The sequence below is a fragment of the Macrotis lagotis genome, chromosome 4 (assembly GCF_037893015.1).
Source record: "Macrotis lagotis isolate mMagLag1 chromosome 4, bilby.v1.9.chrom.fasta, whole genome shotgun sequence".
Lineage (NCBI taxonomy): Eukaryota > Metazoa > Chordata > Mammalia > Peramelemorphia > Peramelidae > Macrotis > Macrotis lagotis.
This window is the reverse complement of record NC_133661.1, coordinates 206,762,416-206,790,374: the sequence shown is the minus strand read 5'-3', so window position 1 is coordinate 206,790,374 and position 27,959 is coordinate 206,762,416. Positions and strand designations below refer to the sequence as shown.

At 39.9% G+C, this 27,959-nt stretch overlaps 1 protein-coding gene across 4 annotated transcripts; it reads right to left on the bottom strand.

Annotated features, from left to right (window-relative positions):
- Window positions 1-3,438: 3,438 nt before the first annotated feature.
- Window positions 3,439-19,746, bottom strand: AFG2B (AFG2 AAA ATPase homolog B). Of its 4 annotated transcripts, none has more exons than XM_074235329.1 (8): window positions 18,618-19,746; window positions 16,821-17,006; window positions 11,363-11,521; window positions 9,507-9,716; window positions 9,167-9,394; window positions 7,344-7,478; window positions 4,611-4,736; window positions 3,439-3,668 (listed from the first exon to the last, which is right to left on the bottom strand). In XM_074235329.1, the coding sequence occupies exons 1-8, from the start codon at window positions 19,728-19,730 to the stop codon at window positions 3,504-3,506; spliced, it is 2,322 nt and encodes a 773-aa protein (XP_074091430.1). In that variant the 5' UTR covers window positions 19,731-19,746; the 3' UTR covers window positions 3,439-3,503. The 4 variants fall into 4 exon arrangements, with proteins under 4 accessions (XP_074091430.1, XP_074091431.1, XP_074091432.1 ...); XM_074235330.1 differs by having other exon boundaries at window positions 7,344-7,472; XM_074235331.1 differs by lacking the exon at window positions 3,439-3,668 and having other exon boundaries at window positions 4,617-4,731.
- Window positions 19,747-27,959: the final 8,213 nt, after the last annotated feature.

The following is a 27,959-nucleotide window of genomic DNA, read 5'->3' as shown; positions in this document are numbered from 1 at the left end:
AAAATCAAATGAGGGAGTTAAAAGAAAAACTGGGAAAAGAAATGAGAGAGATGCAAAAACATGAAAATGAAGTCAGCAGCTTAGTCAAGAAAATCCAAAAAAGTGCTGAAGAAAATAGCATGCTAAAAGCCAGCTTAGGTCAAATGGATAAAACAGTTCAAAAAGTTATTGAGGAGAAGAATGCCTTAAAAAAAGCAAAATTGGCCAGATGTAAAAAGAGATAAGAAAACTCTCTGAGGAGAACAAATCCTTCAGACAAAGAATAGAATTCAGGGAGATTGATGAATTTACCAGAAATCAGGAATCAATACTTCAAAACCACAAAAATGAAAAATTAGAAGAAAATGTGAAATATCTCATTGAAAAAACAACTGATATGGAAAACAGACTTAAGAAAGATAACTTTAAAATTATTGGAATACCTAAAAGTCATGATCAGGAAAAGAGCCTTGATATCATTTTCAAAGAATTACTACAGGAAAATTGCCCTGATATTCTAGAAGCAGAGGGCAAAATAGAAATGGAGAGAATCCACTGATCCCCCTGAGAGATCCCAAAAAACCAACCCCTAGGAATATTATAGCCAAGTTCCAGACCTCCCAAGTCAAAGAGAAAATATTAAGCAGCCAGAAGGACACAGTTCAAATATCGTGGAGCTGAAGTCAGGATCTCACAGGACTGAGCTTTTATAGTTGAAACACAGGAGAAAGCTGAATTCGAAGATAAAATGTGGTGCAAAAATGGAGTCAATAGAAAAAAAGGGAAATGTAATGGGAGAAAGAAAAAGGAGGGGGAATAGGTCAAGATATCTCATATATTTTTCTTTATTACAATGAGCTATTGCAATGATATGGAAGGGGGGAGACAAGGGGGAATGAGGGAATCTTTGCTCTCATCAGAGGTGGCTAGGAGAGGAAACAGCATATATACTCAATGGGGCATAGACATCTGGAGTAAGGAGAGAAGAGGGACAGAGGGAAGGGGGGAATGTGAGTGATGGAGGAGAGGAGGGACCATGGGGGGACAGTGGTCAAATATAACACATTTTCTTTTTTACTTCTTGCAAGGGGCTGGGATTGGATGTGGTCCAGGACCACAGGGCCAGGTGGATGCTGGGCCTAAAGGGTGGTATGGGGGCTCAGGGCTTCTTGGCCCCAGGACCAGGGATCTGTCTGCTGCACTACTCAGTGACCCTACAGCAGAGTCAGAGTGAAAGGAGGGAGAAAATATAGTACATGGTAGTGGAGAAATAAGAAAGGAGTTGCGATCAGCAATGGCAACGTTGGAAAAATAGGGAATTAACTTTTATGATGGACTTACCATAAATAATGTGATCCACCCGCAACAGTTGTTGGTGTTGGAACAAAGACTGAAGCACATTTTTTATTATTTGGGGGGAGGGGTGCAGGGCAAATGGGGCTGGGTGGCCTGCCTGGGGCAGCATAGCAGGGTGATTGTTGGTTGTCTGAGGCCGGTTTTGGACCTGAATGCTCCTGACTCAAGGGCCAATGCTCTGTCTGTATTACTATTACTATTTTATTTCATTTGGGGTCTTTCTTTTTTTTTGGTTTTTGCAGGGCAGTGGGGTTCAAATGGCTTGCATGTCACACGGCTGGGTGATTGTTGGGCCTACGGGGCCGGATGTGCGCTTGGGTGCTTGTGGCTCCAGGGCTGGTGCTCCGTCCACTTGGCCATACCTACAATTATTATTATTATTTTTTGTAATTTTAATTTTTTTCTCTCCTCTTTATCGCTCAAGCAAGTCTGTATTTATGGAGGGGAGGGGTATTTTATTTACTCTTAAGAATATTTTATTAATGTAAAAAAACATTTGTACAAAAAGATTAAAAAAAGTAAATAAAAGTAAAAAAAAGTCAAAGGAGAGAGAATAGAATAAATGGGAATGGGAAGGAACTGATGGAGGTAAATACAATTAGCAACAGTAACTGTGGGGAAAAAATATTGACACTTTTCTTACCCACTACTGAAAAAGAATGAGACCTATCCCAGAGATAGAGGTTATGTTATCTGAACAGATGGAAGTATTTTTTTTCTCACTTTATTGTTTGAGGTTTCTTAGTCTTTGTGGGGGGCAGGGGGGATTATGTTTACTTTTACAATTATTTTAGTAAAATTGTTTAAATAATTATGTATTGGCTGAGATGTTGGAATATTTTTCCAATCCCTTCCAATACTAATGTCTTCCACCCTACTACTCTGTATATATTTTATATGTACCTGGTTATTTATATGCCCTTCCCTTTCATTAGAAGATATTCTTTCTCTTATTATTCCAAGAGTTTAACAGTACTTGTACACAATAGGCACTTAAATTTTTTTTAGGTCATGGACACTTGAAACTATGGCTCAAGATTTGGATGTGGCAGAATTAGCATGAGTTAAGGTCCAGACCTCAAAAAGCAAGTTGTCATCCTTAGATTATGGTTAAGTATGGATAGCCAGCATGTTTCACATGTAATGCAGAGGTTTCAGGAGTTAACAGCCTGGATTAAGCTTCTGGAAGCCACAAGAGTTGATAGGCTACAGGGAAGACAAGGCAAAGTACCCTTTTCCCCAGTATTTCTTTGTTCCACAAAGCTCTGGAAAGAAGACTTAGACTATAACTTACACTTGAGGAAGTCAAAAAGATTGGGAGTTGGGGAAGGGACTAGGAATTGCTTAGGCTAAGTTCTCTGGAATAGGTCTTGAGATATATCTTACTTTTTTTTTTGCACACTTAAAATGCATGATTTTAGTGCTCTGAAGTAGTCAAGATAACTTGTTTTGAACTATTTGGACTTCTGGCTACTCAGCTAGATTCCTAGACAAAGCATGTGCCAGCACCAAGTCACTACTTCTTCCTAAGGGGAAAGGGTAGACCACTGAAGGTACAGCCTTCTAAGGACATCTATGCTTCTGATTTGTATCTTCCAAAAAGGTTCAGTCTTCTCAGAGAAACCACAGGAGGTTGGGTATTGACCAGCTCACTTCCGGTTGCCATCCCTTTTCTCTTAACCTGAATAGATGGGCTTTGCTCCTTCTAGAAGTTGCCACTGCCTCCAAATAGGATTACACACACTGGGTTAGTAGTTAGTTGTTGGGGGAAAGTGGCTGACATATAGGCACACAGTGTAGGTCTGAAAGGACTGGAAGGGAGTGCTGGTCATCCAGTCCAATTCCCTCAATTTTGTAGATGAAGGAAATGGGACCCACTAGGTCTAGAGTCTTGCCCACATCCACTGGCACAGACTGTTGTTATTTAAACTTAGGTTCCATTTACTGTCTTTTCCCCACACCATGACCTAATTCAACAGTGGGTGAAGATAAATAACCACTGGAGCAAGATTACCTTATGCTTAGAGCCCTCTCAAGAAACAATTGGTGATCTTACACCCAAATCCCCATCCTCTCCAAACACACAAACATAACAAAGCCATCTAAAATGTAAGGGGAAAAAAACCCCACATATTTTAATTCATTCCTGAAGAAAGACTAAAAGTAATCTAATGATTCTCTAAACTGGAGAATTCTTGCTTTTGAAATCCTTCATAGAGAGTCAAATCTTGATGGCATAAGGATGGTTTTATAGTCTTCAGTGATTTCAGAAAGTGCTCCTGACTCACTGTGGTTGCTTCTAGTCCATTTTCTCCTAGAGTCATCAAAGCAGCCTTTAAAAACAAAAAAATTATTCATATTATATAAGGAAAGTATTCAGAACATTTTCTGCCATAAACACTTAAAATTTAATTGTATATAAACACTTATGTATGCTGCATTCCCTATGTTTGTGTGATGCCGCTCTATTATGGGTTCACTTTTGGAGAGGAGGAGCAAGATGGGAAGAAATAATTAATAAATGGTGACAGAAGAAAATATATGTGTCTGTGTATGTGTGTGCCTCTTAGGAGAAGTGATCTTACCTATGTAAAAGGAGCTGAATGAGAGAATTGGAAGTCTGCTATTCCACTGCAGTCATACAGGGAAGTATGTCAATAAATTGGTTAAACAACACTAAAGTGGGAACAGATAGAAGGCCTTAACACAACAGAAGTGCTAGTTAGGTTTGCTGTGAAGAGCTATTGTAATTCAGGAAAATGACCTAAAATAACCACTAATTGTTTTAAAAAAATTAAATTTGAAATTCTTTTTAACATCATAATGTAAGAAAACTAAAATGAAGTTACTACCTTTTTTTTTCATTATTACACTTAGCAAGTAGATGAAAACTAAAGAGAATAACAATAGGTATGAAGCTTGGGTAAGCAGAGTTTTTTCTTTAGACAACTTATGCTGTAACTGTTTGTCTTCTAAGGATGGGTACCATCACTACGGTTTGTGAGGGGCTACATTTTACCTTAATTTAACCCTATTCTATGACCAAAGGAAATTGTCTTGAGCAAGAAGAGGACATAAGGTGAGCTTGAAAGATGGTGGTTCTTTTTCTGGAAGTATCAAGCAAAGAGATATGGGACAAACTATCAAACCTTGCCCTTTTGAGACAGGTAGATCACTATATTATGTACTCCACAACTTGTCAAAATGTTTCTGAACTATACTTGATGATCTGTACAAATCATTACACACCAATCTGAATACCAAATTAAACTTACTTCCTTGCAGAGATTTCCAAGATCAGCTCCAGAGAAAAAACAGGTTCTTGCTGCTAAGTCTTCTAAAGACACATCAGGACCCAGAGGTGTATTTTTAGTGCAAATTTTCAAAATACAAAGTCTGTTCTAAGGCAGAGATTAAAAAAATACAAAAATATTAACTTTCTCAAAGAACATATAGTAATTTACCACTGACAGTTGCATTTTCTACCACAGGCACAAAAAAATGAGATCATTATTTATGTTAATCACTGTAACAGGTAACATTTATGTAGCATGTTAATATTTTCAAAGGGATTGACATTTTTGCATTTCATTTGATTCTTGCAACAACCTTGTGAAATAGGCACTATTATTATCTCCATTTTATAGTAACTGAAGCTGAGAGATGCTAAATATCATGGTCAGGGTTACATGGCTGGTTAAAAGGGAGGTTGACCTCAAACCCAAGTCTTTCCTGATTTGAGCTCAACAATTTACCCACTCCAAAGATGGAGAATTCATATATAAAAAATGTCAATGCTTCATTTTACTTGGATTAATTTGTAAGAAAAATGTATTTAAAACTCAAACAGCAGGGGTGGATAGGTGGCACAGTGTATAGAGCACCAGCCCTGGAGTCAGGAGTACCTGAGTTCAAATCCAGCCTCAGACACTTAATAATAATTACCTAGCTGTGTGGCCTTGGGGAAGCCACTTAAGCCCATTGCCTTGACAAAAAACCTAAAAAAAAATAAAATAAATAAAATAAAATAAAATAAAAAACTCAAACAGCACTGTATAACTGTTTTAAAAAAACTCATTTTGGGGGCAGCTAGGTGGCGCAGTGGATAGAGCACCAGCCCTGGAGTCAGGAGTACCTGAGTTCAAATCCAGCCTCAGACACTTAATAATAATTACCTAGCTGTGTGGCCTTGGGGAAGCCACTTAAGCCCATTGCCTTGACAAAAAACCTAAAAAAAAATAAAATAAATAAAATAAAATAAAATAAAAAACTCAAACAGCACTGTATAACTGTTTTAAAAAAACTCATTTTGGGGGCAGCTAGGTGGCGCAGTGGATAGAGCACCAGCCCTGGAGTCAGGAGTACCTGAGTTCAAATCCGGTCTCAGATGCTTAATAATTACCTAGTTGTATGGCCTTAGGCAAGCCACTTAACCCCATCTGCCTTGCAAAAAACAAAAACAAAAACAACCACCAAAAAATCCCCTCTCATTTTTAAGTCAATTTTAAAAATACTCTACTTTTTAGGAAAGGATTCCCTTCAAGATAAATTATTCTGTCGACAAATGCTATGAAATCAATGTAAGAAAAAACAAATACAATTTTTTATTCTGTTAAAAAATAGGTGTCTTGTTTTTTTTATCATTATCCCTCACCCCAAATTATACATCTCTCATTTCACTCCCTTGTTTGTTACACACAAAATAAAGTTAAGCAAATGCAAGGGACACCGCAACTAAATTTCTGTTTACCAACCATTGTGAATAAATGATTCCCCTCTCACTTCTGTAGAGAGCTAAGTTTCATCTATTTGATCCATCTAAATAAAGTACTTTTACAGACCTTTAAAATACTACAAATCTGCTATTTTTTTCTGAATTCCTCACATCATTTCTTTCTTAAAAGTGTTCCATTATATCCCAGTATATCCATATATTGTAATTTCTCCAGAAATATTCCAATATTCACTACTGAGTTTCCTTTGTTGTATCTTTAATTTTTGTTATTATGGACATTTTGACATGACACCTTTCACTGACCTCCCTTTGGGGTATATGCTCAGGCATGGATCAGAGTACAAGCAGATTGAAGGCTTTTCAAATAATTTCAAAAGACTTTTCAGAATGGCCAGATCAATTCACATTAGAGCTCCTATCTTCTCACTGTCTCTCCAACTCTTTCATTTCAGTCTTCATTTTTGCTCATTTGATGGATGAAATATTCAACTGGAGATCTAGTCTGTTTCACTGATCTACTCTGCTCTTATGCTTATTTACCAGTACTTGACTAGTTTGGAAACCTGAAAAGGTAATGCCTCCCTCAATCCTATTTTTCCCTGCACTTTCTCTTAACATTCTAGACCTCTGGGTTTTTTACATGAATTCTAGTGAATTATTTTGTATTTATTCAGTAAATACTTCTAAATGCACTTATCTTAGTTTCATTCATTGTATCTGTATCCTTGCACCTCACAGAGCCAGACACATAGGAGGGAACTTAATGCTTATTGATTTTAATTTACTTTTTAATCCCTCCTTTATTAACCAAGTAAGGCCTATTCTAGGTAAAAGAATTTTTAGCATTTATTGTCAAGAGTGAATAAAACCTCCAATACCAGGTAATATTTCTATCTCAAAGGGATTAAATAGTTTATGACCTGGAGTAAATCAATGAAACTTATTAGGCTCTATTTCACTTATAAAATGATGAAGTGATGGAGCCCATATTATCCCTAAGGACTTTCTAGTGCCAACATTCCCTGATTCTACAATTCTCCATTCTAGTTGTAAAATACTGCTCCAGGACTGGAAGGAGTTAATCCCCCAACTTCTGTGTTTGATTCTCTCTAACACAAATAATGACAGAAAAACCAACAGAGGCAGAACAAAATGTAATCTGAGAAAAGGCTAGGTGAAAGGATATAAACCAGTAGAGTAAGACCCCAGACACAACCACTGAAACAAAAACATCTGAAATTTAGTTAGTTCGGTACACACAGACATAATCTACCTTCTGATCCGGAGGTGGAATATAAATAAGTTTGTCTAGTCTTCCTGGTCGCAACAAGGCATCATCTAATATATCTGGTCGATTTGTCGCAGCAATTATCATGACATTCTGATTAAACATCTCTTGAAACTCTAGCTGAAAGATAACACATATAGATAGATGAAAAGTCACCAAATTTTAAAACATACACATACACCCAAACATGCAAAATGTACTAAATTAGTAGAAAGAAGTATCCTGGAAGAAACATTATACTTATGTTTTTTTTTTTTGCAAGGCTAATGGGGTTAAGTGGCTTCCCCAAGGCTAAACAGGTAATCATTAAGTGTCTGAGACCAGATTTGAACCCAGGTACTTCTGACTCCAGGGCTGGTGCTTTATCCACTACGCCACCTAGCTGCCCCTAGAAATATACTTGTAAACATCATAAAAGATTTCATTCAATGATTCTTAAAAGTCCTCTAAAGCACTAGAATAAATGTCAATATGATTAGACCAGATACATTTGATTGATAAGATCAGCGCTTACTTCTGTGAACAAAGGCAGTATGGTTAGGCAAGCACTGAACATGATACCCAAAGAACTGCTCCTTTACTTTAATTGTAGGAATTCAAGTAACTTTTCTACACTTCACTTATCTTACCTATATAGTAATAACATTGCCTGCTCTACATTACAAGATTACTGCAATGATCAAAGGAGGTTATAGAGAATAAACATATTATTGACAATATTATAAGTAGAATATTGATCAACTCAATAAACATTTAGCAAGTACCTATTATGTGCCAGGCAGGTACTGTGCTAAGAATCAGAATAAAAAACAAAAGGAAACACAAGGCTGAAGATTTATCCTAGAGAGACTAGATATGAATAGAAGGAAAGTACATAACTGCAGAGCTGCTTTATGGAAAAGAGAAGAAATTGTCTCTATTATCTCACATGGCAGAACTAGACCTCCTAATAGGTGAAAGTTCCAAGGTGACAGATTTTAGAAAAGTTTTCCTTTTACAGAGTTATCCTCAGTTAACCTGGAGAGGTCTTTTAAGTAGACACTAGTGATCATCCCTTAAGGACTTCATAGGAAAAAAAAGATTACATTAAATGAGTATTCTAAAGTTTCTTCAAATTACAAGATTCCTTAACTATTATAACTCTGTGGGACACTCCTTTAAACCCCCCCCCAACAAATTGTTCAAATAAATCATAATCCAGAACTCCACAGTCCATCAGACTAGGAACAAAGTCTCCCTTCTAAAGAGCAGAAACTAAAAACAGCAGGAATATGGCTTCTAACTAGATTATAAAAACATTTTGCATTGGCATAGAGCTTTATGGCTACAATTAAAAACCCACTTTCTTCCCAACAAATCAGAGAAATAGTACCACAAATATTGTCTGCATTTTACAGATGAAGAAACACAAGTTTAAAGAGAAAGTAATTTGCCTAAAAAACTGAATCTGGGTCTTCAGACTCAAGTTCATATTCCTCTCCTCTACCCTGTGCTGATTCTCCTAAAAGATGCTTATATTTACACAGCACTTTCTGCTTTTAAACCTTTAGAAAAAGCAAAGGCCCAACTAGATGGTACCAATAAAATGTGTTATAAAATCTGCCCCTGCCATTTTAGAAGAATTACAATCCATTTCACACATTTTATGTAAAAGCTGATGTGGCTAAACTGGAAGAAAATTACTTCAGTTTTAATATGATGAATGAGAGGAGAAAAAGCTTTGTTATATTTCAAATATTTGGTATAGCTTTTACGTATATAGACATAGACACACCCACACACACCCACACACACACAGACAGGATTACCTCTTCTTCATTTTCTCTCTGCTCTTCATAGTTATCCTGTAACCTCCATTTATTTCCTCTTCTTTCTATTGTCTTGAGTCCAACACCATCCAATTCATTGAGGAGGACAGAAAGGATTCTCTCCTGAATACCATTTTCAGTTTTGTTGATGGCTCGGGATCCCAAGATTGAATCAATTTCATCCAAAAATACAATTGCTGGAGTATTAGCTCTTGCTTGTTGGAAAACCTTTTAAGAAAACAATTGTTTATTAAAATGTATTTTATAAATACTGTAATAAAGAGGGAAAATGAAGTAAAAGTAAAGTTGTGAAAAAAAAAATCACAGATAACAAACATACCTGAGCCAAGACTTTTTCTGAATCACCAACAAAAGGTGAGAAGAGATCAGCTGCACTTACAGATGCAAAAGAGCAATGACAGCTTGTGGCCACTGCCTTCACTAGAGTGGTTTTAGCACATCCTGGGGGTCCATAAAGGAGAATACCTCTAGGGGGATTCAGGCCCATCCTAGCAAATTCCCTAGGGAATTTCAAAGGCCATTCGACACACTGAAAATACACATCCCACAAAAGGGAAGATTAGCATAAAACAATAAGATAATAATATTTTAAAACAATTCAAATTAATATTTAAAGGTATTAATACCAATAAGATCAAATTTGAGGTTCCTTATCTAAAAAGAAGGAAGACAACATGGTATAGTGGAAAGAACACTAGTTCTGGAATGAATCTTAGTCACAAGTTTCTGTGTTAAATGCTGTGGATATAAAGGGGAAAAATTTAGGGATGTCACAACCTAATAGATGAGACAGCAAGCAAATAATGGTATATATGCTTGACATGAAATACAAATGGAAGGAAATCTCAAAGGAGAAAGACAGGGGAGAAGGAGGATGAAATGGAGAAGAAAGCAAGAAAGGCCTCCTGCACTAGATGAGATATATGGTGGCTATGTGACGAAGTGGACAGAGCACTGTCCCTGGAGTCAGGAGTACCTGGGTTCAAATCCGGTCTCAGACAATAATTACCTAGCTGTGTGGCCTTGGGCAAGCCACTTAACCCCATTTGCCTTACAAAAAAAAACCTTAAAAAAAAAAACCAAGATGAGATATAAGCTGAGGCTTAAGACAGGGAGCTCCAAGGTGAGGAAAGAGTCTTACAGGGCACAAGGGAGAGCCTGAAAATGCAAAGCTAGGAAATGGCATATGATGTATGAGCAATGGCACTGTATCACCAAATATGTAAAGGTAAGAAAACTTTAAAAGACTGCTGAAAATAAAAATGGGGGGGGGGGGTGGTGGTGAACCTTAAGACTGCAAAGGTTGTGAAGACTTTTAAATACCAGAGTGAATAATTTATATTTGATCTTGAGGTACTAAAAGGGAACTACTGGATTGTATTTAGTAGAGAAAAACTTGTGCTTTAAGAAAATCACTTTGGCAACTGAGTGGAAAAAGAATCAATCTGAGAAGAGATTTGAGGAAAGTAGACAAATGTAATTATTTCAGGGCCTAGTGATGACGGTTTGTATAAGGGTGATGTTGAGTGAAGAGAGAAAAGGGAACAAACACCAGAGATGTTTGTGAAGATAGATTTCACAAAATCTGACAATAGAATGGATCTGCCAGGTGACTGAGAATTTAAGATGGCACCAACACAAAGAGCTTGGGGGACTGGAAGAATGATGGTGCTCTCAATATAAAAAAAGGGGGGGGATTTAGAAGAAGCTAAGTTCTGTTTTTGTAAACACTGAAGTGGAGATGGCCATGGAACATCCAATTTGAGATATTTTCTAAAAAGCTGATGATGTGAAGTGGAGCTCAGGAGAGAATATGGATTAGATATAGAGATCTGGGAAGTATATGCATGGAGATGACAGCTGGTACCCTGAGAAGGCTCATATTACAAGTGAGATAGAGGGAAAAGAGGAGAGAGTCCAAAAGAGAGCAGTGGAGGACACTCATGGTCTGGGTTCAAATTCCACCTTTGATGATTATTAATTACCTTGAACATAACCTTTAAACCTCCTATGACCTCAGTTTCCTCATCTGTAAAAGGAGGCTGAACTTCATGGTTCCTAAGATCTCTTTCAGCTCAAGCTCCTTTTAAGACTATTTAAATTTGTTTCTACTACTCATTCATTATAACTAAAATGCCCAATGATTTTTCCTATCTTAAAATGATTCTGTTTTACCTGTTTTAATTTTAACTTTACATCATCAAGGCCACCAATCTGTTCCCAGCTAACAGGTTTAATGTCTGTTAGTCCAATGAAACTTCGAAAGGAAGAAGGTTGAATCTTTTTAAAGGCTTCAAAGAAATCTGCTGCATCAATCACAGGATTTCCAGAATTCTGTAGGGAGAAGAAGGCACAACCATCAATGTTATAGTCAAGATTAGAGCTAGTAAAATAAACAATCTTTTGGGAAGTCCCTGCTGAAACTTCTTTGAACAGAAAACTATTGTATATTTGTCACTATGATTTTTGATTTCTATAATTACTCAAGTATTATTCTCTTACAGCTTGTTGCTAATCAATTTTTAAGAAAATCAAGAAAAGTATGCCACCCACAATAAATTTCTACTCCCCCCTTATTTCTACTAAAAAAAAACCAACAACAACTGACTTTCAGCAAAGACTTCCTGAGATCTTAAAAAATGTCAGTTTTTATTATCTGGCAATTCCTACTGTATTTCTACAGTGACTTTTGATTTCCATTAAAAGACACTTCACATAAAGCTTTATTTATGTCTCCTGAAAACAAAGGGCAAATTAATAAGGTAACAAATACCGTCCAGTTGTATTGGAAATAGGAATGCCATAGACATTTTTAGATATTTGCCAACTTGCCTCTTTTCCATGTCATCTTTCTCTCTTTTCCCTCCACCCTGGATATTCCTGAGTCTGATCAGCAATGAACTGTGGTAATTGCCATTAATAAGGCATTTATTTAAGTTCCCAATCCATTACCAACCTCATGAAGTGACACTGGGATAGATGCTCAATCCTCCTTTCCCTGGACCAAAAAGATGCTTAAGTTCCCAACCTGAAACTTTAAGGACAGGAAATTCTACTGAAACATAAGACAATTGATTGTACTTTCTCTCTCTCTCCTCCTTATAAATTCCTAAATCTTCATACATGAAATATCCATATAAATTTCTTCAAATGCTTTGTCCTTCCTCTTTATTTGGAACAGATCAAGACTCAACTGAGACTCAATTCAATCCCTTCTCTTCCACTTTTTGAGTGAAAGTAATACAGCATGGAAATGTGTGCCTTATACAAGTAGATAGAAATCATCTTCACAATTTAGGGTGAGATATTATTTTCATTTTATAACAATTCATTAGTGGAAAACAGCTCAAAATAAAAGAGTATTAATTACTTTGGGAGTTAAAGGAAAGATCTAGTCAATCCTTTTGTTTTAGGAAGCTGAAGTCCAGAGGGGTGAAATTCCTAGCTCAAAGTTTTGATGGGGCAGAGCCAGAGTCAGCATCCAGGTCAGCTGACAGTGGGTCTAGTATCCTTTTAACTATATTCCGTACTCAAGTAAAAGATATGCAGAGAAATAAACTCATAGACTCAAAATTCCCAGTCTGATAAGCCACAACCACATTACTTTTTTCAATGATGAGATTCAATTCTGTCTTAACTCCCATATAATTGATTCTACCATCAACTGCTGGACAGTCACTAGCACTAGGGTGGGAGGAGCAGTTCCCTCCACAGTTTCAATTTCTAAGTCATCTGGAGAAAACCAGATTTTCATTACTACCTACAGTAAAAACAAGTGTGTAACTCAAATACAATCAAGTACTTGGGGAAAAAAAGTTAGAAGAAGAATATTAAAGAGGAAAATAAAAATGGGTAGCTCTTAGCCAAGCTAAGATTTTTTATTTATTCCATTTAGCAAGGTCTCTGACCTGGAACAATTCAAGTATTTGTCCAAATGGGGCACCAACTAAGACAGTTGATAGAATACTTGTAAATCTTAAGCAAATGAAAGTAAAAATTATTGATCCACTTTAGCTTGCTACTCACAAATATACCAATAAGGCATGGATAGAGTGTAAGAAAATAACTTGGAGATGAACTAGAACATTGTACACCACAACAAGAACAGGGGGTTGATGATCAATCTTAATGGACTTGCTCATTCCATCAGTGTAACAATCAGGGACAATTTTAGGGTATCTGCAATGGAGAATACCATCTGTATACAGAGAAAGAACTGTGGAGTTTAAACAAAGACCAAAGTCTATTACCTTTAATTTAAAAAAAAATTATCTTATTATGTAATTTTGCTATCTCTTATATTTTATTTTTTTCCTTTAAGGATATGATTTCTCTCATCACATTCAATTTTGATCAATATATAGCATGCAAACAATGTAAAGACTACAAGACTGCCTTCTGTGGAGGGTGGGGGAGTGAGGTGAGATTGGGGGGAAAATTGTAAAATTCAAAAACAATAAAAGAAAATAATTTGAAGTCTTCTAGATAACCAACTTGAGAAGGAAAAGACTTCAACTTTCTTGGTGTATCTGGCCAAAAACTAGGCACTGTATCAAGTCTTTGTCTTTACATCTTTAAATGACCTCCTCCTTCTATCATCCAGATGAAACAGAAGTAAAGCATAGAGAAATGAGGGAAGGATGGAGAGAGGGGGCTCTGCTAGTTCTTTTCTTTAGCATGAGTGGTATAAGACCACTTTTTCCTGATTACCCCCCCCCATAATTGGATCAGCTAAATCTTCTTTGATTAGACCTTAAAACACAATCTAGATAAAAACTGCTGAGAACTTGGTCTGGTTCTCATAAGCCACTTGTTTCAAATAGACTGAAAGAAGTAAATCTTCCATGTTTATAAACAGCTACTCTAAGAACCAGCCAGTAAATAGTGGTCATAAAAGGAGTAAGGGAAAGTCTCCTTGGGGAGAAGTAGAGAGGTTCCACATGCTTCTTTCTGTTCCATTGATATTTCATTCTATGTTATTCCTCTAATAATAGCTAGCACGTATATAGCTATTTTCAAAGAATCAGATATAGCTCATGTGATACTTAAAATAACTCTGGGAAATAGGTGTTATTATTATTATCCACATCTTATTGATAAAGAAGTGGGGCTGGGTAAGTGAGTTTTAGTAATTTGCCCTAGATCACTTAAATGTCTAAGGGCAAAGAGTCGAACTTTGGTCTTCCAGAATCCAAGAAAAACACTAGCTGTCCTCCTAATCTAGAGATAAGGAAAATGGGTTTGAAGGCTCTCAAAAAAATTGCTAAATCATAAATGAACACTACTATTTCACCAATGGAGATGGTAAAATGAGGGACTAGCAAAATGACTGAGAACAAGCCACGTTTATGCACCATATGTTGTGACACAGAGGCCAAAACTCAGCACGAATAAATGAATGAAAAGACTAGAGCACAATGTTAAGCACTATGCTCACTGGGAATTAAAATAAAAAAGTTAAACAGTGCTTGTTCTCAAGGAACTTATATTCTGATTGAGAGAGGGCAGTTGGACAAGTTTGAGAAAGGAAGGTATGCTAGAGAGACTTTTTAGCACCAAGAGAAGAAAGCAGATATGAAGCTGATTTCCCATTCTCCTTGTACAGACCTAGTGTTTTAATTTATTTCTTTTGAATTTTACAATTTCCCACCTAATCTCGCTTCCCTCCCCCTCCCCACCACCCCCCACCGAAAGCAGCCACCCCCCACCGAAAGCAGTCTGTTAGTCTTTACATTGTTTCCATGTGCAGACCTAGTTTTTAAATATCTCTGGTACTTTTCCCCTCAAACCATTCCTTTCAGAACCAAGGGGACCAAGTTTTTGGTTAGTTGAATTCTGGGATATGACCATTTGTTATATAGGTGTGAAATCTAAGTCAAACTTTATATTTCAACTCTGAAGAAAACCCAAATAAAACTAGAAAATATTTTACAGAAAGGGAGAAAAAAAAATTAAACGTGAAGCCCTGCCTACCTAGTGTTTAGACTTTTGAATGGCTGCCCAAAAGTTTTTTAATTTTGACACATTCAACCCACCCAAGCAGAACTGAATGATGTTTACTCCTCATCCAATTTATTTACTGAAAAATGTGTGGCTCTATTGAAAAGGCATTATTTTCACCCAACTGTTATAAATAATAATAAAGTGTTTATCTCCCATTCACTCTGCAAAAATCTTATATGTTCATAGCTATTTGAATGTTGTCTCTCTTCAGTATGAACTCCTTGAGATCTACCATGTTTTTGTCTTTCTTTGTATGAGTTAATGTCTCACATCTAGTTTTTTTAAATGCCTATTGATTAACTTGTATTAAGATAAAGATCTTCAAAGTTACCTTAAATAATTCTCTCTAAAATTGGAAATCCAGTAAATTTCCTTCAATTGGGGAATGGCTTAGCAAACTGTGGTATATGTATGTCATGGAACACTACTGTTCTATTAGAAACCAGGAGGGACGGGATTTCAGGGAAACCTGGAGGGATTTGCCTGAACTGATGCTGAGTGAGATGAGCAGAACCAGAAAAACACTATACACCCTAACAGCAACATGGGAGTGATGATCAACCTTGAAGGACTTGCTCATTCCATCAGTGCAACAACGGAGAACAATTTTGGGCTGTCTGCAAAGGAGAGTACCATCTGTATCCAGATAAGGAGCTGTGGAGTTTGAACAAAGTGCAAGGACTATTCCCTTTAATTTAGAAAAGAAACAGATACCTTATTGTCTGATCTTGTTACCTCTTAAGACTTCTCTTTAAGGATATGATTTCTCTCTCATCACACCCAATATGGATCAATGTACAACATGGAAACAAAGTAAAGACTGACAGAGTGCTTTCTGTGGGGGGGAGGGAAGCAAGATTGGGGGAAAATTGTAAAACTCAAATAACATCTTTAATAAAAATAAATTTAAATTAAAACTCCCGTTTTTCAATCCGTTGCCAAATCCTAGAGATTCTACATTCACATTTCATGTATACCCCCTTTCTCTCTTCTGACATAGTCACCATCTTAGTCCAGACTCTCATTATTTATATCTGAGCTAATGCAATAGCCTAGTCGCCCTACTTCAAGTCTCTCCCCTCCAATTCATCTCCCATTCAGTTGTAAAATTGAGCTTCTTAAAAGTACAGTAGTTCTGACCATGTTTCCTAATGAGAAAAGCATCTAAAATACATTAACCAGCCAACCTCCCTCCTAATATTTCTAATTTTCTTACATACCCCACCCTCTACTCTCCCTCAGTGATTTTGTGTCATTAGTTTGTTGTTGGGTTTTTTTCCCCCTGTTCTATACACAAAACACTATCTCCTGTTTCCTGATGGCCAACTCCCTCCAAATGCCTGGAATTCTCTCAGCTTCTCACTTTTTCAAATTCCAGCCAAGAGCCCACTTTTTACAAAAGTCTTTATGGATTTCTCTTTATGATACAACCTTCCCTCCACTGATTATCTCCAATTTATCCTGAAAATAAGTTTGTATGCTTTTCTGTGTTTGTTTTCTCTTCCAGACTGTGAGTTCCATAAGAGTTCTCAATATAGTGCCTACAACATAGTAGGTATTTAATAAGTGTTAGTTGAATAACTGAAGTCTTCAGTACAAAAGACTCCATCATTCAATAGTAACTCCATACCTTACCAGTGTGATGCATCGCTTGCATGGCAGCCTCTCGACAGAGTGCTCTAAGATCAGCTCCGACATAGCCAGTTGTCATTTCTGCCAAGTGAAGTAGATCCACATTACTGGAGACAGGCATCTTTGAAGTTATTACTTGCAGAATATCCTTCCTTTGCTTAAGTGTGGGTGTCCCAATGATGATCTAAAAGAAAACCCCCACAACTTGAAGTTTCTTTATACAGGTTTTTTAATGTTATAGATTTTCAATTTTCCTTTTTTTGGGGACAGTTCCAATCAAAAGACATTTTAGCACCCACTATAAATTCCAATTCTATAAGAAGACCATTAGCTGGGTGGCTAGGTGGCGCAGTAGATAGAGCACTGGCCTTGGAGTCAGGAGTACCTGGGTTCAAATCTGGTTTCAGACACTTAATAATTACCTAGCTGTGTGGCCTTGGGCAAGCCACTTAACCCCATTGCCTTGAAAAAAATCTTAAAAAAAAAGACCATTAGCTGAAAATTCTGCAAATGAAATTGTGACAGGGAGCTATCTGCTATAACAAAGAATTTGCTAACAATAGTTTTAAAAATTTCCCCAATGGATAGTAAAACAAATCTGCACTGAGGGAATCCAGTTTTAGAAACCCTTCCCTCTTTCCATGTGATGAGACACAAATCAAAATATCACTGGTTCATATCTTTAGATACTGTGGAAAGTATAATATTCCATACATCCAGAGAAAAATATAGAAAAGGACAATTTCAAAAAGCAGTGTTGTGTACGTCAACTTAATTTTCAATAGTTTTATTTATTGATGGGGAACAAATAGCTGGAAAATGAACAAAACAGCTTTATCTTGAAAATAAGCCTGTGCTGGATCATACAGGTGGTTAAGTGTCTGACCTAGCATTTGAACTCTTTTCATGTGCTGGGAAATGTATATTTTAACTTTAGAGGATCATTTAAGTTCCACAGGGAAATAAGCATTTAATATTTGCTAGTAGTCAAAAAACACAGGATCTGGTGTCAGAATTTGTTTTATTCTGATTCTGCCACTTACTACATGTGACATGGACTTCATTTTCCTCATCTTAAAAATGGGGTAAGTAATGCATTGCGTGCCTGAGAAATAAGTGGCATGCAATCCTTGCTTAATGTAAATGATTACATTTATTATCTTGGTACCCGGTCTCTAAAAATTAAAGAGGAATTTCAGATCAAAACCCTAAGGGTAAAAATTCTTTTGTAGCAGTCCTCTGTAACTGGACTGAAATGGGTTTAAGGGCTAGGAAGGACTCTTTGCAGAAGGTTTCAAAATTGTATAGTTAGAATGCCAGCTTTGTTGTCAGGAAGACCAGGGTTGCAATTCAGCCTCAGACCCTCGCTCACTACTTGATTCTGCAGCAAATGTCCTGGCTTCTAATTTTTCATCTGCAGAAAAGGTAATGTCAACTACAACCCAATTTGCAATATTATGCTAATACTAATTAAGTGAAGTTTACAATCTCACCGGAGCCCACCTCATCCTGACAGTCAGGAGGTACCAGGATTCCCATTTTACAGATGAAGTAACCAGCGCCTGGAGGGGTTCATTTGTGTAGCTTAATTTTCTTTTTCTTTTTTTTAGGTTTTTGCAAGGCAATGGGGTTAAGTGTCTTGCCCAAGGCCTCACAGCTGGGCCACATTTGAACTCAGGGCCGGTGCACCGTCACCTCGCCGCCCCTGAGGGGTTAATTGTGCAGGGGCGTCCCGCTGCAAGCGGGAAAGGAGTCCAAGGGCTCCGAGGGGGCCCCGGCCGCCCCGCCGGCTCACCTCGCGGTCCAGGCGGCCGGGCCTGCGCAGCGCCGGGTCCAGGGCGTCGGGCCGGTTGGTGGCGGCCACCAGGGCCACGCGCCGCTCGCCGCCCGCGCCGTCCAGCAGCGCCAGCACCTGGGCCACGGCCCTGCTCTCGGGGGCCCCGCGCTCGCCGCCCCGCCGCGGGCACAGCGCGTCCAGCTCGTCCACGAAGAGGAGGGCGGGCCCCCTCCGCGCCAGCTCCCGCGCCCGCGCGAACAGGCGGCGCAGGCCCTCCTCCGTCTGGCCGGGCCGCGCGCCCTGCAGCTCGGGGCCGCTCGCCGCCAGCAGGCGGGCCCGCGCCTCCCGGGCCACGGCGCGCACCAGCTGCGTCTTGCCCACGCCGGGCGGCCCGGCCAGCAGGAGCCCGCGCGGGGCCGACAGGCCGGGGAGCGGGCCGGCCGGGCGCAGGAGCTCCCGCAGCGCGGCCGCCGCCTCCCCCAGCCCGCCCAGGGCCTCCTCGGCGGGCGGCGCCGGCGGCGCGGGGGGCTCGGCCAACGCCACCAGGGTGCGCGGCGTCACCAGCCCGGCGGGCTCCGGCCGGGGGTCGCCCCCCAGCACGTGGACCGCGGCCACCGGGCCGGGCGCGCCCGGGGCGGCCGTCAGCACGGAGCGCAGCCCGACCGGCCGGTTGCGCAGCAGCTCCCGCGCCGCCTCCAGGACCGAGGCCCGGCCGGGCGCCCCCTCGGCGGCGCGGGGCTCCCGCAGCACGGGCCCCACGGTGACGCTGCGCAGCGGCGGGCAGGCCACGGCGCGCACGCGGCTCAGGCGGAGGCCGCGGCCCGGGCCCGGGCCCGGCGCCGCCTCGGAGCTGGCGCACGCGGCGTCCAGCTGCACGAAGCCGTCGGCCAAGTCGCGCCGCGGCCAGGCGGTGCAGAGGCAGGAGCCGCCGCCCGGCAGCGTGACCTCGAGGGCGGCGCCCAGGCGGACCCGCAGCGCGCGAAGCGCGGAAGGGCCCAGGCGGCAGCGCTGCGTCCCGCGGTCCCCGGGGTCCGGCGGCAGCAGCTTCAGGAGCGGGTCGGCCGGCGGGAGCCCCGGACCTGGGGCCGCGGCGCCGGGCCGGGCCGAGGCAGCGGGGGAACGGCACGCCATAGCGCTCACGGGCGGGCCAATCGCGTCCCGGCGCGATGACGTGTCCTTCCTTCCCTCACCCGCAGTCCCCGCGAGAGGGCCGGAAAACGGCGCTGCGCACGCGCCAAGCCATTCTCGCGCTCTCAGACTAGCGCACGCAGAGTCGGGGTGCACGCACGAACGAGATCGAGTCGGCCTCTGCTCGCCTGTGATAGGCTCGGCATTTACGTCTGGCTTCTGATTGGTTCCGCCACGCCTGGCTCCTCCCAGGAGCCTCGTTCTGTAGTTTGGGGGCGGAGTCGGTAACTCCGCCAATAAGCCGCAAGGTGGGCCGCTCCAGGGCCCGAGTCTCCCGGAAGACCCAGTTCGGATGCCCGCTGGGGCGCCCAGGCTGCTGTGAGGCCCGCGTGGCGCTGCGCGAGCCTCGGCCACGAATGCCAGCTGTCATGAGAAACCCGTGCTAATGTTGCTTGGCCTTTCCTGTTGTGCGGGCCCCGCCGAGATTCCCATAGAATCCCCCGGTTTCTTCATTTCAGTTGAGGAAACTGAGGCCAAGAGGTTAAAGGGCGGAACCAGTCACCCCCAAACAGACGCTTATTGACTCCAAATCTACGAAATTTCCCCTTTAGTTCTGGGTCCCTCATGAGAAATACAATCTCTTTCCATTCATTTCTTTGGCTCAGTGCTCAGCACAGAGCAACGGTTTAAGAAAGACTTTTCTAGTCTCATCTAACTGCTCACCAACTGGTGTTTTTAATTTTTTTATTTTATTGGATTATGTTTTTTTAATTAAAGATTTTATTTATTTTGAGTTTTACAATTTTTCCCCTAATCTTACTTCCCTCCCCCTACCCCCCCACAGAAGGCAATTTGCCAGTCTATACATTGTTTCCATGGTATACATTGATCCAAATTGAATGTGATAAGAGGGAAATCATCTTTAAAGAAGAAACACAAAGTACTTAAGAGACAGCAAGATCAGACAAGATATCAGGTTTTTTTTTTTCTAAATTTAAGGTAATACTCCTTGGTCTTTGTTCAAACTCCACAGTTCTTTCTCTGGTTATAGATGGTATTCTCCTTTTCAGAGAGCCCCAGATTGTCCCTAATTGTCACTGTGGATTAGGTTTTAAAGGATTTTTGCATCTATTATTTTACAAGTGAAGTTTTTACCCTTTTTCATTATCTATTCAGCTATAGACCCAGTAGTGGTATTGTTGGATCAAAGGGTATGCACATTTTTGTTGCCCTTTGGGCAAAGTTCCAAATTGCTCTCCAGAAAGGTTGGATGAGTTCACAGCTCCACCAGCAATATTTTACTTGAAGCCCACACCTACCTTATTTCATCTTTTCTAAGATGAAGACATCAAAGCCTAGAGGTTGACTTCTCCAAGATCATACCTGTGAGATTTTTTTTTTATTATCCTCATCAGAATAGTCAAGTATCTGGAGTTTAATAGTAAGTAAACACCTAATAGATATTTAGTAGTTGATTGACTGATTGAAAGAGTAACAAAATAGAAGATAATGCCTTGTGCTTACTTACATCTCCTGGACTTCTTCCAACTCTTAAATTGATTACATTGTGAAAGATGAAACTGGAAACCTAGGGACAGGAATAAGAAGTAGTCATATAATCCACAAATACTATGTAGCATCAATTGCCCTAGTTGCTGCACTGGAAGATTGTTAATCTGGGGGCCAGAGACCTTCCCAAGTGATTTGTAAAGATATTTCAAAGAATACATGAATTTGGAGAGGGAAAAAAACCCCACTTTTTTTTCCATAAAAGCACGTTTATAAATATTTAAATTTAAATGAATATTATGTTAAAGATATTTCTAAATATTTTATTATTAATAAATGTTAATGTTAAGTGTTAACATTGAAATAAGTTTAATAAAATAAAATTATAAATTTAATAAATTTATCAGGTTATTATTTAATCATTTAATTACAACATTTAAAAATATTATTTTAACAAAATAATATACATTTATTTTTATTTTCATTAAACTCTAAGTGAATTTAGCATTTCCTTCAAATATTTAAAAATATTTTTGTGAGGTTTTACCCAATTGTCAAAAGTTTAAGAACTGCTTGTAACCTGATTTTTAGTTTCTTGAACCTGGGTTAGGGAAGGGAGAGGAAATAAAGTTGGGGGGATGTGATAAGTAAGGTGGAAAAAAAAAGGCATATTTTCATGGCTTCACTTGCCCAAGCTGTCACAGCTAGGCAGTTAATAAGTTTTGAGGTCACATTTGAACTCAGGTAGGCAGGTATTCTATCCACTGCGCCACCTAGCTGCCCTAACCATCATTTTTTTACAAGGCTCTGAATTCTACAATTTTCCCCCCTTCTCCCTCCCCCCCCCCCAAGGCTATCTGACAGTCTCTACATTGTTTCCATGCCATACATTGATGTAAATTGAATATTATAAGAGTAAACATAAGAATAAACTTAACCCCCCAAGAAGATGAGAAACCTCAAGAATAGAGAGAGAGAGAGAGAGAGAGAGAGAGAGCAATTATACTTCAGTCTGTGTTCAGATTTCAATGGCTCTGTCTCTGAGGTGAGTTGCTTTCTTTATCATAAGTCCTCCAGAGAAGTTGCTTCAATATTTTTCCCTCAGTTGCTATTACTAACTGTACCCCCACTCTATTTCTCCCCACTCTCATTTATTTTATTCCCTCTCTCTCCTTTCATCCTGGCCCTGTCCTAAAGTGTGTTGAATCTGAGTACCCTATCCCTCTATCTTCCTTCTCTTCTATCACCTATTCCCCCCATTCCCCCTCATCCCATCCCTTTCCTCCCATCCTTCTCCAGGGCAAGATAGATTTCCTCAATCTATTAAGTATGTATGTTATTTCCTCCCTGAGCCATTTCTGAAGAGAATGAAGGCTCACTCATCCCCTCTTGCCTTCCCTCCCTCTACTCCATTGAAAAAACTTTTTCTTGACTCTTATGTGAAATCTCTCAGCTTCTTCATCTCTTTTTCCTTCCTCCCAGTACTTTCCCCTATCGCCCATTGACTCCATCTCTTTACCACATCATACCATCATATTCTGCTCCTTCCTATGTCCTGTCTATATATGCTCCTTATAACAGCTCTTATAAATGAGAAAGTTCATATGAGTTATCAAAATCATCTTCCCACAGGAATACAAACAGTTCAACATCATCAGGTTCCTCATAGTTAGTCCTTCTCTTCCACTCCCTCTATGGTTCACCAGCATCCTGTACTTGGAGATCAAACTTTCTGTTCAGCTCTGGTCATCTCAATAGGAAAGTTTGAAAGTCTCCCATTTCATTAAAAGTCTATCTTTTCCCCTGAAAGAGGATGTTCAGTTTTGCTGGGTAGTTGATTCTTGGTTGTAAACCAAGATCTTTTGCCTTCCAGAATATCATATTCCAATCTCTACAAGCCCTTAATGTAGATGCTGCTAGATCCTGTGTAATCCTGACTATGGAACCTCGGTAGTTGAATTGTTTGTTTCTGGCAGCTTTTAGAATTTTTCTCTTTGATTTGGGAGTTTGGGAATTTGCCTCTAATATTCCTGGAAGTTTTTCTTTTGAGATCTCTTTCAGGGGATGACTGGTGAATTCTCTCGATTTCTATTTTAACCTCAGCTTCTAGGATCTCAGGGCAATTTTGCTGTATTATTTCTTGAAAAATGAAGTCTAGGCTCTTCTCCTGGTTGTGGCTTTCAGATAGCCCAATAATTTTAAAATTATTTCTTCTGGATCTGTTTTCAAGGTCGGGTTGTTTTCCAGTGGGATAGTTCACATTTTCTTCTAATTTTTGGCTTTTTTGGCAGAGTTTTATTTCCTCCTGCTTTCTTGCAAAGTCATTAGTTTCCTTTAGTTTCATTTTGCATTTGAAGGAGTTATTTTCTTCAGAGAGCTTTTTTAATCTCCCTTTCCAGTTGGTCAATTCTGCTTTTTAGGGCATTTTTCTCCTCATTTACCTTTTGTTTTGCTTTTTCCATTAGACCTAAACTGGTTTTTAGCATATTACTTTCTTCTTTTGATTTGGTTTTCATGATTTTTCTGCATCGCTCTCATTTCTCCTTCTAATTTTTCCTCCACCTCCCTCAATTGCTTTTCTTTTTTTGTTTTGTTTTGTTTTAGGTTTTTGCAAGGCAAATGGGGTTAAGTGACTTGCCCAAGGCCACACAGCTAGGTCATTATTAAGTGTCTGAGACGGGACTTGAACCCAGGTACTCCTGACTCCAGGGCCGGTGCTTTATCCACTGCGCCACCTAGCTGCCCCTCAATTGCTTTTCAAAGTCTTTTTTTAGCTCATCCATAGTCTGAGCCCATTTTCTATTTCTCTTGGAGGTTTTGGATATGGAAAGTTCAATTTTGTCATCATTTGCGTATGTGTTTTGATCTTCCATGGGGCTAAAGTAATTCTCTATGGTCAGATTCTTCTTTTTCTGTTGTTTATTCATTTCCTCAGCCCCAAACTAAGTTATAGCACTTCCAAGGTTTTGGGGTTGGTTTTTTTGCGTGGGACACCCCACTGGGACCTTTATTCCTCCAAGGTCTTATGCTCTCTAGTCTGTGCTTTGATATGTAAATGACCACAGCACTACCTTCTGCCCTGGGGCTATAAGAAGAGATACAGCTGTCTTAGTATGGAAGCCCAAACTGCAATATGTGAGTGTAGGCAAACAGCAGAGTCCTACCCCAGGGAAAGCAGAGAAATCTTTGCAGACTTCTCTTACTGTCTCTGGGGGTGCAAGCTGCTTTCCCCAGATTCTTGCTGCAGGTTCTGAGGCCGAGCTCCTCACTCCATACTCATTCTAGTGGAGCAGATTTCTCTCCCCACCCCTTCAAGCTGATCTCTGGGCTGTGCTGGGCTGAGCTGGGCTGCACCACAGCTTTTTTTCCCAACTCCCGGTCCTAGTGAAACAGACCTTTTCCGTGGAACTTCTAAGTTATCTTGGCCTTTGTTTCTTGGGGGGTTGGGGGGGTTGGAGTTCTCCAGAAATGCTGCCTTCATGAGCCATCTTGGCTCTGCCCCCCTCAACCTTACTTTTCAAAGAGGACCAATGACATCACTAGATGATAGACTGAGTCATGTTTGTGAATTTGATTTAAAAGAGGCATAATTTCATAGTCATCAGCCTCACTCTTTCTTCCAGAATCATCTCTATGAGGAATTCAGGGAAGACTAACCCCCTGGTGTGAGGGCTTGTCAAGCCCTTTCAGTACTGCTCATCCACCTTGGGTGTGCACCCATCACCCAACTCTTACCTGTAGTTTCAAAAGGCTGTGGCATGAGCAGTGGACCACAACTAGTGGAAAACCTTTTCAGCAGATGAGCACAATCAAGTTGAAGGCAACTGGCAGGCCTCAAACCCATAGTGAGGGGAATGTCTGCCCCAGATATGTGAAGACATGAGCAGATGAGAACAAATTGTTCCAGCAGCCATGGAGTGCTTAAAACTTGGACAGGCATCAGAGCCCTAAAGTCAGCAACTGTGTCCCGGGTCATCACCAGGTGTTCTGACTTTAGTCTTGTTATTGGACTTCGCCTCAGGCACATAGTAAACACTTAAATGCTTATTGATTTCAGGGAATGGCAGTTAAGACAGCAGCAAAGAATTTCAAAAGGCATACTTAATTTAAGAGTAGGGCAGTTGCTAGTTTTAGGTCTGACTCACCCAAGTGCAGAAATAGTCCTTCCCTAAGGAATCAGCTATGGTTCAACAGAGTATTGGCAGATGGCAACCAAGAATAAACCAACAGGTTCAGCTTAGCAAGGGCTCAGCAGAAGAAACACTCAAGTAGAGGACACCAGTAAAAAGCTGGCAAAATAGACAAATTTTGTCCTGACTTCTTACAAGCAAGCAATATCATTTCTTTTCCTATAAATAAATGATTAGGTTCCATCTACCTAGAAAACATCAAAGACATAAGAATAGAGATAACTCTACAAATCCAATTAAGGCCATTTCATGAAGAAAATTCAGAAACAGAAGACCAATCTACCCTTCCTTCACTGTTCATTCAACTGAAAACCTACCTATCTCACATAAAACAGAAAGATTGATTACCCTGTCATCTGTGGGACAAGATTGATCAATGACACAAAAGATCTTTTGAGCAAAATGCAGTGTAGAATGAAGGTCTTTTCAGAATTCCAACCTGCAGCCTCCAGACACAGTTGTAAACTAATTATTTCCTAGCTAGATTATAAATCTCAAGAGGGCAAGAACCATATCTTAGATAAACTTGGTATCTTCTAGAATCTAGTAAAAAGTTCTATATCCTAGTGGAAGCTTAGCAAAGCTTTATTGAATTCAATTGAGTGTTTATTAGTAGTCATAAATTTAATAACTATTACTTGAAATTTTTTCACATTCTTTTGTATTTTTATTTATTTTATTAAACATTTCCCAGTTCCCCTATTTCTTTTTATTTGAATGTTATTTAATTTTTTTCCCAGCACATTCATCTTTTAGTAAGCTTTTGTAAACTTTTAAGTTCCACATTTTTCTATCTCCTTTCTTTTACTCTACTTTACCCATGATAGTGAGTAATCTCATACAGGTAGCATATGTACAATTGTATTTAATGTATTTATATATTTAGCAATGTTGGGAAGAAAGATGAGAACTAAAGGGGGGAAAAACAAGAGGAAAATGAAAAAATAAAGCAAAACCAGTTTTAAAAAGTGAAAATAATATTGCATTCAGACTCCATAGTTTTTTTTCTCTGGATATCATTTTCTATCACACATTTTTTAGAATTGACTTGGTCACTGAATTGCTGAGACAAATTAAGTCTATCATGACTGATCACCACATAAATGTTGCTGTCAACTTGCACAGTGTTCTCCTGTTAAGTTCACTTCACTCACCATCAGTTCATGTAAGTCTTTCCAGGCTTTTCTGAAATCTACCCAGTCATTGTTTCTTTTTTTTTTTTTAAGATTTTATTTAGGGGCAGCTAAGTGGCGCAGTGGATAGAGCACTGGCCCTGGAGTCAGGAGTACCTGAGCTCAAATCCTGCTTCAGACACTTAATAATTACCTAGCTGTGTGGCCTTGAGCAAGCCACTTAACCCCATTGCCTAGCAAAAACTAAAAAGAAAAAAAAGGAAAAAAGAATTTATTTATTTTGAGTTTTACAATTTTCCCCCTAATTTTGCTTCCCTCCCCCACACCCCACAGAAGGCAATCTGCCAGTCTCTATATTCTTTCCATGGTATACATTGTTTCAAATTGAATGTGATGAGAGAGAAATCATCCCTCCATGCTATCTTCCCTCTTATATTGTATTTCCCCCCCTTTTTCACATTATCTATATTACCTAGTATTTTGTTTCTGAATACTGCCACCTTCAGTGTGTTTGCCCTCCTATATCCACCCCTTTCTTCCCTTTCTTTCCTCTCCTCCTGTCTCCTTCCTGTCCTCCTTTTTTAAGGAGGTAGTGTTTTTAAATCATTCTATCTGAGTCACAGAAAATCATGAGTATCCATCACTTCTGGCTAATTATATTCTCTCTAATAGAGTTACAATTCTCGAGAGTTATTAGAGTCTTAGGGATTATTAGGGATATAGCCAGTCTGGAGGAAGTCAAGAGTCCATACCTTCATTTCAGCTGAAGCCTCTTTCCAGAACAAACACAATCACAGCCCACCTTCCACCCCAGGCTGAAGCAGAGCAGCAGAACCACCTCCATTGTGAATAGGGAGAGTGATGACCTCACCCCAGATTAGAGGCCACCCTGGATCAAAGATTCAACAGCTTCAACCACTCCCTGCAGCCCAAGGGAGAGGGCTTCAATCAAGGTCACAGACACTCCAGAGAAAGCAACCAGCACCTCCTGCTGGCCAACTGGAAATATTACATTCAGTGAGTAAAGCCTCTAGGGATTCCAACACCAAACCCCTGTGAACCAGCCCCTCCCCAACTCAAGGTCTCAGGAGAATGAAGAAAGGCCAGCGCAAAAGAGGGTCCATAGAAAAATTTTGGAAGGAAAAGACACTAACTCAGAGAGACCTAGAACATCTGAGGAGAATATGATCTGATCTCCAGCACAGAAAGACTTCCTTGAAGAAATAAGGAAGGAGTTTAAAAATCAATTGGAAAATTTAGGAGAGAAAATTAACACCTTGCAACAAGAAAACAATTCTCTCAAAACTTCAATTGGTCAAATGGAAAACTCTTACAAAAACAGAATTGACCAATTGGAAAAGGAATTACAAAACATAAATGAAGAGGGGCAGCTAGGTGGA

What these genes read in the sequence shown, in the direction of transcription:
- AFG2B (XM_074235329.1), bottom strand. Translation starts at nt 19,730, where the DNA reads ATGGCGTGCCGTTCCCCCGCTGCCTCGGCCCGGCCCGGCGCCGCGGCC. An exon ending in AGAGAGAAAATGAAGAAGAG is followed by an intron (nt 7,479 to 9,166) that starts GTAATCCTGTCT and finishes GTTATCTTTCAG; the next exon opens with CTAGAGTTTCAAGAGATGTT. An exon ending in TTGGAAATCTCTGCAAGGAA is followed by an intron (nt 3,669 to 4,610) that starts GTAAGTTTAATT and finishes TTGTTTTTAAAG; the next exon opens with GCTGCTTTGATGACTCTAGG.